The 14,278-nt window shown below is 58.9% G+C and overlaps 1 protein-coding gene across 1 annotated transcript in view; it reads left to right on the forward strand.

Annotated features, from left to right (window-relative positions):
• Rabl6 (RAB, member RAS oncogene family like 6) overlaps window positions 1-14,278 on the forward strand; it is a 21,427-nt gene that overhangs the window by 5,244 nt on the left and 1,905 nt on the right. The window contains exons 2-13 of the mRNA XM_033758950.1: window positions 3,170-3,304; window positions 3,600-3,647; window positions 6,541-6,593; window positions 7,250-7,341; window positions 9,242-9,382; window positions 9,639-9,744; window positions 11,824-11,927; window positions 12,173-12,486; window positions 12,653-12,806; window positions 13,441-13,653; window positions 13,730-13,994; window positions 14,199-14,278. Coding sequence (XP_033614841.1) covers window positions 3,170-3,304; window positions 3,600-3,647; window positions 6,541-6,593; window positions 7,250-7,341; window positions 9,242-9,382; window positions 9,639-9,744; window positions 11,824-11,927; window positions 12,173-12,486; window positions 12,653-12,806; window positions 13,441-13,653; window positions 13,730-13,994; window positions 14,199-14,278 — 1,705 coding nt within the window. The remainder of the gene's footprint in view (window positions 1-3,169; window positions 3,305-3,599; window positions 3,648-6,540; window positions 6,594-7,249; window positions 7,342-9,241; window positions 9,383-9,638; window positions 9,745-11,823; window positions 11,928-12,172; window positions 12,487-12,652; window positions 12,807-13,440; window positions 13,654-13,729; window positions 13,995-14,198) is intronic.

Consider the following 14,278-nt stretch of genomic DNA (forward strand, 5'->3'; position numbering starts at 1 on the left):
CGAAAAAAAAAAAAAAAAAAAAAAAATACAGACCACGATAAGGTTGCCCAACTTTCACTGAGCTCTTCACTGGGATACAGAAATTCAGCATAAGATAAGGAAAATTAAAAATATGGGAAAAGTGGGGTGGGGATTTAGTTCAGTAGTTCTGCAGCTTGCCTCGCAAGTGTAAGGTCCAGAGTTCAATCCCCAATACCCCCACCACCACCAAAATGGTAAACCTACATGCCACGTTACACACCTGTGGTCCCAGGACTTGAGGCTGAAGCAAGAGAATTACAACTTCAGAGTCAGCCTGGGTTAGGCAGGGGAGAACTGGTCACAAAGAAGCAGATGGAGGGAGGGAAAGGTTATCCCTTCAGGGGCAAAGCTATCATAAGGTCAGAAACAGTTTTTCTCCTCTTAGGATGCTATCCCAGTAGCACCCAGCCTCTGTAGGTGACTGTGACTGTGGTCACCTGGAGGACAGTGGGAAGCCTAGGTAGGACAGTGACCCTCAGGCGGGTGCTTGTCCTGAACTAGGCTGTGGCTGAGCCCAGGTCCTGGAGGAAGCCTTGCTCTGCCTTGGGGTGCTTGCTGCCTTCTGGAGTCTGTTGTCAGGGAGCAAGTAGACTTGGAAACCTTCACAGAGCTGGCACTGGAAGGGAATGATCTTCCAGAGTAGAAACACGGGGGCCTAGTGGGTTTGCCCTCCAAATCACCCTGTGCAAAATCGCAGGTGGGCAGTTTACTTACAGTGTGCAGGCACCTGGCAGGAACTGCACGCGTCTTACGTGCTTGAGGCGGGGCAGCTCTTCTGCTTGGAGCTGTTGCAGAGCATACGTGTCACCCCACAGGATTCACACCGCCTCAAAGCCATGCTGAGCCAGTCCTACAGACACTGTCTCAGGGATCACCAAAGTCAGGGAGGCTTGGGCACGTGGGAAGTCTCTGTGCTTCCCACCCAATTTTGCTGTGACCTTAAAAATGCTTTTTAAAGCCCAGGGATTTAGCTTAGTGGCACCGTGCTTGCCTCAAAAGTGCAAGGTCCTGAGTTCAATCCCTGGTACAAAAATAATGGCTTTTTAAAAGACATTAAATTTTTTTTAAGGTCAAGAAAAGCCTTCTAAGCTGGGTGTGTTGGCACATACCTATAATCTCAGAGCTCTGGGAAGCTGAGGCAGAGGGCTACAAGTTCAAGCCCAGCTTGCGAAATTTAACAGCTCAGCAAGACCTGTCTTAAAAAAAGGGCAGGGGTGTAGCTCAGCGCAAAGGTCCTGGTTCAACTGGGGAATACAACCCCCCCCCAAGAAAACAGTTGGAAATCAGGAAGGCAATAAGCCCAAGCAAAGTGGGAGGATGGTGAAGACCAGGGCAGAAACCAGATGAAACCAGAAGTATAGAAGAGAGGTCCATAGGGAGGGGTGACGTCTGGCTGGAGGTGAATAAGAGACAGTATATTCAAGTGGCATTTCCCAGTGGACAGGATAGCAGTTGTCCAGAAAGCAAAAGCTAAGAGAATGTTTTAAGCAACACCATGCTAGTAAGTTTAAGGGGAAAAAATACAATTACTGGGTAAATCCTTAGAGAACTTGTCAAAACTGGCCTAAGAAAACCAAAAGTCCTGCAACCTTGGGCCCTTGCCTGTGTCTGAGCTTCCCACTGTCCACTGTTCCAGGGAGCTGCTTTTCACTCTCCCATGGCCTCCTTGGGAAGAAGGAAGGGCGGGAAGGAGAGCCTCTTGGTCGTGACTGGGTGGTGTGATGCCAGACCTGCTTTTGGTAGGATCTGGGGACTGGCACATTAGGTTGGTCTTAATCAGCCTGGCTGGTGGCCTGTTGGGGACAAGGGGAGCCTGCTACCTGGGTCACAGACTGCAGGAGGCCCCTGGGAGGCAGGGGGTAGACAAGGGATCTTGGTATCCCCTGCAGGGGGCCCAGTGCTGGATCTCTGCAGGATGGCAGGATGCCCACCAGCCACACACTTCCGGCCAGGGGCTGAGATGCTCCCAGAGTGTGTGAAATCAAGGTGGCCTGCCACAGCCTTGGAAGTGAGGCTGTCCTCAGGCTTCTGTGACATAACCAGGAGGGCAGAGGAGGCGAGTCCCTGAGGTCTGAGAACAGCTGACACTTCCCTATGGCTAAATGTGGGACTGGGGGTGTGGGGAGGCAGTAGAGAAGGCAGACAGCCCAGGCTGGGACCTGCCATGTGGTGAGGCCAGCAGGCCACTGGCTTTTGATGCCCGAGGTCCAGGGTACTACAGGAGGATATGGGAGGGAATAGTTTCAACAAGAGCAATCAGAAGAGATGGTCTGGGAAAGAGTGGCGAAAAGAGCCCTCCATCATGCCCTGAGCCTGCCTCTCGTGAGCCCTGCTGTGTAAGGCATCATCCACCCTCTCCGTGGCCTGGGACTGTCAGGGTTTGCTTGGGGCCTGAGCACCCCAGCTGTCCCACAGGGCTGCCCAACTCAGTAACAGGGCCTCAAGAGAGTACAGAGTCCTTCCTGACCTGGCTTCCTCTCCTGTCCCCCACCTGCCCAGTGCCTCCCACCTCTGCTGACCCTGTGCCTCCCCTCCACACTGCCCTCCTTTGTCGCCCTGTCCCAAAGCCATGGGATGCTTCAGAACCACCTGCCTGGCTCCCATTCCGGTCACTGGGGTCTGTGCCTGCCCCACCTGAAGCCAGCAGGCCCTTCAGGCACAGACTGGCATACAGGAATATGGAATGGGGTAAGCCCTCTGCCCAGCTGTGCACCACCCTTGCCAAGATGCCAGGATGGTAGATCTAGGGAAAGTCAGACCAGCCCAGGGTGTGGAGTGGTTAGCCAGGAGGAAGGTCCAATGCTGGTCCACTTGGCAGCCCCACCAGGCCTGCTCCCCCTTTTGGCACAGAAGCCGCATTTCTTGCCAGGTGTCCTGTGCCCTTGGAGAGGCTGTCCTGCAGTCGTCAGTGCTGCCGGCATCCCCTATCCAGTTCTTCCCCTGCCTACCAGTTGCCCAGGGTTTAAGCTGTGGCGGTGCGGCTGATGTGCCTTTGAGGTTGTTTTTTTGTTTGTTTTTTGTTTTTGTATGGGGGATCGAACTCAGGACCTTGTGCTTTCGAGACAGTTGGTGGAACCACTGAGCTAAATCCCCAGCTCCGAGATTGTTTCTTAAATGATGACTTTGATGTGCCCTTCCTCACCCTCAGTGAAGATAGTGATCCGGGGAGACAGGAACACAGGAAAGACTGCACTCTGGCATCGGCTACAGGGCAAAAAGTTTGTGGAGGAGTACATCCCTACTCAGGAGATCCAGGTCACCAGCATCCACTGGAGCTACAAGAGTGAGTGTCCCTGCCTCCACTCCCCTGCGGCTCCCAGGGGCACTCAGACAGGGAGCATCAGGGTCATCGTGAACCACCCCACCTGGGATTTGGGTCTATGAATCTGCCTTCCACGTTGGAGAGTAGGCCTGGGGCCACTTTGGCTCAAGTGCCCTAAAAAGCAAACCCCTCCAAAGGCCCGCTGGACACAAGCGCTTACTGTGCAGGCCCGCACATTGCCAGTGGCTTGGGGGAGGGGCAGATCTGAACCCCAGGGTCATACTGGCTACTAATCGGAGGTTTTCCCTTGTTTCAGCCACAGATGACGTAGTGAAAGTTGAAGTCTGGGATGTGGTCGACAAAGGTGAGATGCATCTGCCACGCTGCAGCCGCTCTCCCTTCCTGTGCCTGTCACCTTGGTCTCGGCTGCTCTCTGGCCTGCTTCCTGCAGAGGGCCTGCTCTGCCCTGTCACCTGTGCAGCTGTGGAAGGCTTGGGTTTGCTGCTGTGCACATTTTGGTTGTGGGTCTTGTTAGTTCTCATCCAGTGAGCGGAGCAGGATGAGCTTGCAGTGTGGACCTGCTGGCTCCACCCCTGGGCTGCTTGAGCCTCTCTAGGCCCTTCATGGCTGGCTGCCTGCAAGGTGGGTGTACATCGAGCTCTGGCTACATGGGCCATTTGAGGAGTCCCTCATGTCTGCCAGCCAAGCGCAGTGCCTATCACAGCAGCCCCAGCTCTCCCACGGGGCTCTGCCCTGAGGGCGTGGAGGGGGTAGGCTGTAGAGCTCATGGGGACATCCGCTTTACCTGGTGGACAGCTGGCGCCTGGTGCCACAAGGGAAGCTGATGTACATGGCTGTGCACGCCCTTCTTGCTTGTCTGGCCTGTGTCTAGTTGATGCCTGCCTGGTCACTTAGAGGGAAGGCTGCACTCATCCACCACCACAGTGGGGAAGTTTCACCCATGGATCAGGCAGGAGTGGGGGATGTGAGTTGGGAGGACTGCTCTCTACCCCGTCAGGAGGCAGGGATACAGGCAGAGGGGTCAGCCCCCCGGCCAGCACCTTCACCAGATACCCTGAAGCGTTGTCCACGTAGGTTTCTCAGGAGGAGTTTGTGTCTGTGGGTTGAGGAGGAAGGCTCGAGTACCGTGGGTGGCACTGTCAGAGGCAGTCGGCCATGTGTACATCCTGTGTGGGCAGTGGGGTCTCAGGCTGTGTGTGGCCGCCTTCAGGCCATGGTGGCTGGACAGAGCTGGACACTGCTCCGGGCAGAACCTGCTCTGGTCTGAGATAGCTAAGGTTCTCGGGATGGGTGCTGAGGCCACATAAGTGACGAGAATCCCTGCAGTGCTCCCGGGTACCATTCCTTCTGGTGAGCCCAGCACCCACCTAACCCTGTGGCGAGTCGCCATGACAGCAGCTGACTGCACTGTGTCTCATCGTGCTCAGTCACAGGCTCCTGCTCTGTGATCCTGGGGGAGAGCTGTGTGTGCGTAAGGGTGCACTGAGTAGGGTGTGGCCTTTCGTCCCGAGTTCCCAGCTGACCCGGATCTCTCATCTGCTTGGCCTCTGCTGTCATTCCTGGCCTGGCATCGCCATCTACCCATGGCCAGGTATGGCTGTGCCACACAAGTCCCAGGCCCGGGGCCTCCCTGGGCAGTGTGAGCGAGTGCCGGGCTCAGTGGAGCCGCAGCTGGGCAGTTGTCGAGCCGCTCAGAGTGATTGCAGCAGGGGCACAGCACATGTGGCCCACACTGCCACAGGTACCAGCCTTGTGCTCCACACCCTCTCTGCACCCTCTTGTCACATCTCATTTAAGGCCCCGTTACCGTACCTGCTCTGAGAGCAGGCGTCACATCTGCATGGCCCCCAGATGACTCAAGCCAGGCTGCCCTCCCGATAGCCTGACTCCACACTGGTCACTTGGGTGCCCTGCAGAGGGGCCACAGCCTTGGAACGGTGGTGACCTCCCGAGCCCTTGTCCCGCTCTCCTCTGTGCCTGTGAGAGCACATGCGGGTCCTCGTGGCAGAATTTCCTGTCCTGGGCCGTTGGGGGCCAGATACCCTGAAGCATCTTGGTTTCAGCATCCAGGTGGGAGCCCTGGGCCTGCTTTTCCTCTTGCTATGCCAGTCTTGAGCACTGTGCCGGTGCCAGCCGGGAAGTCCCCTGGAGTTGCCCCTGCCTCTCACTCTTACCGGCTGGCACCCACCTGGGGAGCCGCCCTCAGCCAGCACCTAGCTGTGCCCCAAGGAAGGAAAGGTCCCCACCTGGCCAGTGCCTGGCACCCTCCCACTTACGCTGCCAGCTCGTTGTCTGATGGGGAAGGAGGGCAGCTCACTCCCCTTCTGCCTGACGAGGTGTGAGGGCTGTGGAGCAGAGGGCCAGTGGGTGAGTCAGGCTGGGCACACCGCTGTGTGCAGGAAGAGCTTGTGGAAACTCGTTGAAAATCTGGAAGTGGGGGTGACGGTGGGCGGCCTTGGTAATCCTGGCTTCCTCCGAACCCTGGGCTCCTGTCCTGCTGGTTGGGGTGGGATGGGAGCAGGCGGCCGATTGGGCAGGCTCCTCCTGAGTGCAGCTGCCTGACACATCTGAGGCAGGGAGGGGCTGGTGCCCAGGCTGGTCTGTGCAGCCGGAAGCTCAGGCATACACTTTGGACAAGGTACAGGCTGGTCAGTGTTTTTAAGTAAATGAACCGTGTTCATTTCCGACGGCGAGCAGCATCCTCCGCCCAGCGGGACATTCTGCAGATTGAAAGGAGGAGCAGCTGTGGTGTCCTGCGTCCCCAAGAGCAGGGCTTGTGGCTGTCCCCCTGATCAGAGCATGAGTGACCCTGAGGGCCAGGCATTGCTGGGCCGCAGCTGGGTCAGCTGTGCCCTCCTTTCTCCCCCTCTGGTGGTCCGTGCTTGTGTCTGAAGTCTCAGGGTGCCCACAGAGCCCCAGCAGGACTGCTGCTCTGGTCTGCCGCCTCAGCTGCTGCCCCCCGTGCTCTGGACATGGCCGTGGGGGTTGTGAGGGCTGGCATGTTTCCAGCGACTGCTTCCCTCATGGCAGACCTGATCTTCCAGTGCCTGCTATAGCCTGCCGTCCTCGCCCTGCATTTTCTGTCCCTCTGTCCAGCCGTCATCAGGGCCCAACTCCGCCTTTCTCCCAAGGCTGAATGGGGCACAGTCCAGCATGCTGTACCAGGGGGCAGGGAGGGGCCTTCGGTGGTCCTGGGCCTAGCAATCACACACCGTAATTGTTTGTCATTTAACAAGGAAAAGGGAAAAGGCGAAGTGACGGCTTGAAGACGGAGAATGACCCCCAGGAGGTGAGCCTTGCGTCCAGCTACTCGTGGCTGCTCACGACCCAGTGTTGCCAGCCCTTCAGACCACTTGCCCATCCTGGGCTCCCTTCTGTCCCCATTCTGCCATACTGTGGTGGCCACTGACTACCCCCGCCTGCTCACAGTACCCCATGCCAAGGTGGAGTCTTAGGGTGGCTGCACCCTGGCTGTCTGCCCCACGTGAGTGGTGCCTGACTTTGCGTTGCTCAGCAAACAAACTGAACCCCAGTATGAGCCAGAACAGCCCAGGCAGCATGAAGCTGCCTGGCTGTAGGCACCGCACCACGTTCTCTCCATTTCTGCAGAGCCTCTCTGCTCAGGTGCGGGAGGGGACGTGCTGTACACACCCTCTGGCCCCACGTGTGCCCTGGAAGGTTCTAGTGCCTGTCTCAGGTCACTCCCCCTGCTCTGGGTGGTGACTGGAGCTCATGAGCCCAGGCAGGTGCTGTCGACAGTTCAGTGGTGGCCAGGCCCCATGCCCACCAGCTACTCCTGTGCCCCAACAGTGCTTATCTCATGTTTCCTTCCAAAGAAGACAGTTGTCTCCTTTCAGATCAGGACAGTCCTATCTGGCCTCTGCCAGGTGACTGAAGACCTACATGGATGGGACCCAGTCTTATACTGGCTTCTTCCTGTCCTAGGCGGAGTCCGAAATGGCCCTGGACGCTGAGTTCCTGGACGTGTACAAGAACTGTAATGGGGTGGTCATGATGTTTGACATCACCAAGCAGTGGTAAGAGGGTGCCGCAGACTGCTGTGACCTCGCATCCCTTTGGGGATGCGGAGCATCCGGCAGGGAACTGAGGGTAGCTGCTCAGAACCCCAGCCTAGAGGTTGTATGCACACCTCTTCCCTGGCAGAAGGCATTTCCAGGGCGGGGCCTGCCTCTCCCCTGCCCTGCAGCCCTGAAGACTCCCTGGAAAACTTGGCCAAATCAAGTGGCTGCTTCTGTTGAGGCTCCCTATGGCCCCCGCACTGGCTGACTTGATAGAGGGACACAGCTCAGATGCACACAGCAAGGCCAGAGAGCAGAGCGCAGGGGGAAGAGGCTTAGAGACCAGGCCAGTTGCAGACACTCTCACTCTTCCACCCTCACGGGTGAGACCGACAGCGTGTCCCAGATGCCGGGGCCATGCTGCCTGAAAACGGGCCTGACAGCAGCTGGTCCAGAAGTGGCCTGTGCGTGCTCCTGCCCTGTACCCTGTGTGTACAGCCCTGGTACCATTACTGCATGTGCAGTCTGCGCATTGTAGAAAATTGGAAATGCAAACGAAATTGTCTGCCCTTCTGTCAGAGATGTCACTGCTCATGGCCAGTGGGTCTGGCCAGGGTTCCAGCACTGCCTTCACATATGCAGTAGGGCACCGGCCTCCCACAGGTGCCTGTGCTCAGCCTGGGGTGACAGCTCACAGCCACACACCTCACTTGGGCCTGGATGTGTGCACACTAGTGTCCCCAGACACAGAGGGGAGAGGCCGCCTGTGCCCCCGACACCACACATAGTACATAGCCACACGCCCTCTGCTGCAGGGCAGTGTTAGGCCTTGCCTGGCATAGGAAGTGGCTTTGCCATTTGTAATGGAAGGTGGCTGTTGAGGGGCCAGGTGGTCTCCACAGATGGCAGTGCCCTGCAGCCTTTGCAGGTGAGCTTCTGAGGTAGCACAGCTGGAGGGACAGCTGGGGTAGATGTGGCCACTCAGATGCCTGGGCTGCAGCAGGAAGACAATGGGGGGAGCATGGCCAGCCAGGAATAAGGGGCACAGATACTGCTTAGGTAGGCCTTGAGGCCCCATGGCAGGTGCTTGGGCAGCACTGGGGGTGGTCAGACCATTGGGCCGCAGCCATTCTTTGGGGCCTGAGTCCCTGGACATGGATGTGTAAGGTCAGGAGGTGACACTTTGTCTAGAGCAGCTGCTGCTGAGTGTAAAGCAAGGAACACACCGTGGGCTCACTGTGCCACTTGCCACACCAGTGATACCACTCATGTAGGGCCCTCAGGAGGCTGGGCAGGAGGATCACATTGAATTCCAAAGCCAGCCTGGGCCTCAAACAGCAGAATGGTGCAGAGGGACAGAGGCCACTCACTGCAGCTGTGGGTGTGCACTTTCACTGCTTCCTCTCCATGGAGAGAGCTCAGCCACCCTAAGCCTGGCTACATCTTCACAAGCCACTTGGAAAACCCAGAGAGTGACCCTGGAGTAGGGCTGGGCCAGGTTGCGCTGATCACCCTGTGAACCATCTGTGTAGCTTCCTGTGCTGAGGAGTGAGTCCCAAATGACAGCCCTTGTCTCCCCCAGCAGGGACCCATCAGTAACGGCATCTACAAGCTGAGAGCACAGTGTAGGGAGCGGCTGCGGAGTTGTGGCACTGGTGGTGCACAGTGGGCCAGGGACAGGTCACCCAAGCTGCCGGCCTTAGTGCACAAGCCAAGGGATGGGTCACCCAGGATGACGCTGGAAGCAGGTGGAGATGGCGATGGTTTCATAGGGACCTGGGCGTGTGGTACCCCAGGGAAAGGCGGAGGATGGGGCACTGGACCTGAGGTGCAAGGGGTGCATCCTCCAGGAGAGGAAGCACTGGGCTGCAGGTGGGTGCACGGCCCCTGCATGTCTGAGACTCACCTCCTCCCCCAGGACTTTCAACTATGTCCTCCGAGAGCTTCCCAAGGTGCCAACCCATGTGCCAGTGTGCGTGCTGGGCAACTACCGCGACATGGGTGAGCACCGTGTCATCCTGCCTGATGACGTGCGTGACTTCATCGACCACCTGGACAGGTGGGTGCCGCGTGCCTGCACCCATGCATGCTTGGTGCTGGCCCCACAGGAGGCCCTAAGTGCAAGCCAGGGTGACCAAGACCACTGTCTCCAGTCTAGTCCTCAGGCCACCTCAAGGGGCCAATCGCAGAAGCAGCTCAGACACGCAGCAGGGCCCACTGCAGGGGGAAGCCAGCAGGTGGGCAGCCTCAGCCCAGCCATGGTCCTGGGCTCTGGCCCACTGAGGGCCTTTCTCACACTTTCCTCCTGAACACAGGCCCCCGGGCTCCTCCTATTTCCGCTACGCAGAGTCTTCCATGAAGAATAGCTTTGGCCTGAAGTACCTGCACAAGTTCTTCAACATCCCATTCCTGCAGCTGCAGGTAGGTCTTCTCCCTGAGTAGTGGGCAGCCAGGCCCTGAGTGTGAGCGCCTCCCACTGGGGCCAAGAACTGGCACTAGCACAGAAAAACCGGGAGTTGTCCTGAAGAGTCACCAACTCGGGCACATGTGGAGCCTCCTACCAGAGGCAGCGCTTCTGTCTGCTACCACATGCCTTTCCACAGTGCTTTGGTCAGAACCCAGGACCTAGTACAGTCTGTAACTAACCCAGTCTTCACCCGGGCAGACCTCCCTGAGCCCTCACTGGCTCGAGCTGTCTCTCTTGCTCTCGGGTTGCAGCCATGGCTGACTGAGGACTAGGCACAGTTGGTGGTGGTTTGGGTCTGGCTCTGGCCCTGGCCCTGCCCTCAGGCCCTGAGCTGTGCTGTGGATCCCAGCACTGGAGCCTCTCCTCTCCTGCACCGGACAGGATGTGGGCAGGGCTCTGAGTCCTGAGCCCAGGCAGGTGCCAGGGCACAGCTGAGGCTGGGAAGCCTGGGTGACGGCGCCATGGGTGGGAGTGGGACTGAGCAGACCTGGGCTCCTGCTTGTCCTTTCCCCAACCGTGTTCTCTTGGGAAATGAACCCTTCCTTTTCCCTTGCCTGTTCTTTCTTGTCCTGTCCTGAGGATGGAACCCAAGGCCTTGTACATGCAGGGCAAGCACTCTACCACTGAGCCACATCCCCAGCCCTTCTGTTTTTTTTTCCAGTGCTGGCGACCAATCTTGGGACGTACTTTCAAGGCAGGTGCAGTGCTACTGTCTGTATTTATTTTTTGAGATAGAGTCTCACTAAGTTTCCCAGGCTGGGCTTGAACCTGTCTTCCTTCCTTACCCCCCACCTTTTTTTTTTTTTTTTCTTCCCTCCTTTGAGACAAGGTCTCACTTTGTAGCCAGGTGGGTCTCAAACTCATGATCCTCCTGCCTCAGCCCCCTGAGTGCCACAGGTGTATGCCATCACACACAGCTTTTTCTGTACTTTTTGTTTTTATATTGTTTGTATATCTGTTTAGACAGGGTCCCACTATGTAGTCCAGGTTGGCCTCTGCAGATTCCTGTCACCATAGAGGAATGGAGCTTGCCGCCTCTCAGCTGCTCTATTCCCTGAAGGCTTCCAGAGCCACAGGAAGAGAACAGGGTGCCAGGGCCAGTGTTGGATCTGGGCGCAGTAGTGGGAGTGCAGCCTCCCTCCTACCGTGGGCTCTGCAGAGGCCCATGCCTGCCCCAGATAGCCTGAATGTTCATCCAAAAATACTCCAGACACTGCCGAAGGGCCAGGTGTTTCACACTGCACCGTAAACAGAGCTAAGGTGGCAGGTTTAGCCATCCCTGTGCAGCAGCTCTGAGCCTGGGCAGGGCTCGGGCCTTGTTTATTGGCGTGGCTCTCTGAAAGTCGAGTCTGTCTTAAAACCCAACCCCATCTGCCTGCTGTGCTCACCCATTTATCCCCAAGGGCTAGGTGCTGTTCTAGGTCCTCTTCACCTGTTACAAGCATGATAGACACTTTTCCAGGTGTCTCCTGGTCCACAGCTGCTGTTGCTTTTAGCATGTAGCTCTTGCTGTGCCCTGCAGTTGAACAGGGCCCGGATCCCGCTGGTGGCCCATTTCAGCCTCTGTGTGGTGGAGTGCTCAGTCCTGCCCCATGCCGCAGCCGCTCCCAGTGGCCGCTGCATGTGTGATGTGTGTTCTAAGTATAACACGCCGTGTGGACAAGCAGCCACGGGACAGCACCACGCAGAGGCATGGCCAGCTCGGCTTTGGTCTTCAGGCCAGCAGGCTTTGGTTTGTCTGGGCTGTGACTGGCACAGCTCTTCTGCCCCAAGGTGTTCCCCGCCCCCGGGGCTGTGTGTGTGTGAGGACACAGTGTGTTTGCCCAGTGGCTGTTGTGGGGATCTGCTGCTTCTCAGCCACACACAGCGTCCCACTGTCAGGCTGCGTAAGCCCCTGCAGCACCCTGGAAGGCAGAGAGGAGCTCCCCGGGGTGCAGCCACCACACCAGCTCAGCCCCCACACCACACAGGCCGGCTGCAGGCAGCCAGGCCCCAGGAGGGGGTCGCAGCTCAGTGGTACCCACTTCCTCTAGCGAGAGACGCTGCTGCGCCAGCTCGAGACCAACCAGCTGGACATCGATGCCACGCTGGAGGAGCTGTCAGTGCAGCAGGAGACTGAGGACCAGAACTACAGCATGTGCGTGAGCTGGGGAGGGAGGGCAGGCCTGTGGGGCCGGCGCCCCCTGCTGGCACCTGCAGGCCTTGGTGCTCCCTGGCTGGGTTGCACTCACGTACAGTGATGACACTTCCGTACAGTGATGACACTTCCTTCGGGAAGCATCTTCAGTAGAGCTGCTGATCAGGGGGACCAGCCCTGGGGAGGCCCTGTCCGGACACCTCAGCGCCGAGGTCCTCACTCCCCTGCCTTCCCACCCTCCGCAGCTTCCTAGAGATGATGGAAGCCCGGAGCCGTGGCCACATGTCGCCCCTGGCTGCCAATGGGCAGAGTCCATCCTCCGGCTCCCAGTCTCCGATTGTGCCTCTGAGCGCCGTCTCCACAGGGAGCTCCAGCCCCAGCACACCCCAGCCTGCCCCCCAGCTGCCCCTTGGCTCCCCCTGCCCTGCACCCCCCATAGAGGCCCCACTGCCTCCTGCGCAGCCCCCCGTCTCCGTCCCTCCCCCACTGCAGCGGCGCAGCATCATCTCCCGGCTGTTTGGGAGCTCCCCTGCAGTGGACACGGCGCCCCTGCCTCCAGGTAGGCTCGGCAGCTGTGGGCCCCATGTCCTTGGTGGGACCCCCTCTTCTCCTTGGGGCAGAGCACAGGAGCCACCTGAGGGCACAGTCTTGGGCTGGGCCTGGCAGAGGGCAGGGCACAAAGAGGGACCCAGCGCCACATGAGGACAGGCACCTGCTGTCCACAGAGCTGGCCCCAGTGGCAGAGGCACCAGCAAGGGTCCGGAACATGGAGGACTTTGTTCCTGAAGATGGCCTTGACCACAGCTTTCTGGAGGACACTGCCCTGCCTAAGGATGAGAAGAAGGTTGGAGCCAGGGTCCCACAGCAGGACAGTGACAGGTGAGGACAGGCTGGAGAGCCTGTATGGGGGCAGCTGGGCGGCCTCATACCCCACATCACCCCTGGAACCGAGGACTGAGCAGAACTGTGACTGCAGGGCCTGAGGGGCGGCCCAGGAATAGTGCTGTATGTGGCCACCCCGGACAGCTGTGGCCCTCAGCCCATCGCTGGACAAGGAGGGGTTTGGCCACAGCCAGCTGAAGAAGGGTCAAGACTGGCGTTCTCCAGGACAGCGGGGGCTCCTCAGGCACATCCTGGGCCTGGCCACTTGGGTCCTGGCAGGGGTCCCCACGTGGGCTGGGCAGTACTGCAAAGCTGGGTCCTTCCCATGGACCTGGTCTCTAGCACCAGCCCTTCCCGTGTGCTGCTCCTGCTCTGGGAAACCCACCTTGGGTGGCTGTTGGCACCCACTGTCACTGCATCTGTGGATTGAGGGCATCTGGCTTCAGAAATGCCAGGGGCTGATGCCCAGGAGCCCTTGAGCAGGGTTCCCTCCATCCTGCCACCCCCTGGCAGCAGAGGGTACCACTGTGCCACTTCATGCCCCGCCCCAGGCAGAGACAAGCCCTAAGGGTGGGCGGAGGTGGTAGCACCCAGCTCCTCTAGGCCCTGGTCCCCTTGCTCTTCTCTCCAGTGATGGGGAGGCCCAGGGCGGGAACCCAATGGTGGCAGGTTTCCAAGACGACGTGGACCCTGAGGATCAGCCTTGCAGCAGACCCTCGCTGCCCTCTGGCCCTGTCCCCAGCAAAAACATCAGTCTCTCAAGTGAGGAGGAGACCAAGGAGGTGGCCAATCACCCCGGCATAGCTGCCCCGGCTCAGCAGTGCTCAGACCTGGAGACAAAATGGTACGGGTAGGGTCCCCAGGCATGCAGGGAAGGGCAGCCTGGACAGTCCAGGAGCCAGTCTGTCCTTGTCACCAAGGTTTTCCACCAAGGACATGCAGCCACAGAGAAAGGCAGAGCCCACACGAGCCACAGTGCCCTCCTGGCCGAGGTCAGGGTCTGAACAGCCCAGCAGCACGCCAAGTCCCATGGAGGGCTCCTCCAGAAGACCTGCAGAGGGGAAGGAGGAGCCAGCCTCGTCGTCAGAGAGTGACACTGAGGGGCCCATCGCCGCACAGATGCTGTCCTTTGTCATGGATGACCCAGACTTCGAGAGCGAGGAGTCGGACACACAGCACAGAGTGGTGAGGACCGGCTGCCCACATCGGGCTCTGTTGGGGCTTCCAGCGTCCTACCCCAGGTGTGGGGCCTGAATGGGGCCTGAGGAGAGGCCCACCACCCCCACGGCCTTGCTGGTCAGCTCGGGTCCCCTGAGAGGACTTGGTACCTTGCTTCGGGGCCCTCGGGCTAGGAAGGGATGGTGACCCTACCAGCTGCTCCCACTCTAGGGCGAGTTCCCCGTGAGAGAGGACCCTTCCGACGTGAGCGACGAGGACACCAGGCCCACCCAGCCACCCCTGCCCCCGGC

Source organism: Fukomys damarensis, unplaced genomic scaffold (genome assembly GCF_012274545.1).
Source record: "Fukomys damarensis isolate Sample0158 unplaced genomic scaffold, DMR_v1.0_HiC HiC_scaffold_36, whole genome shotgun sequence".
NCBI lineage: Eukaryota > Metazoa > Chordata > Mammalia > Rodentia > Bathyergidae > Fukomys > Fukomys damarensis.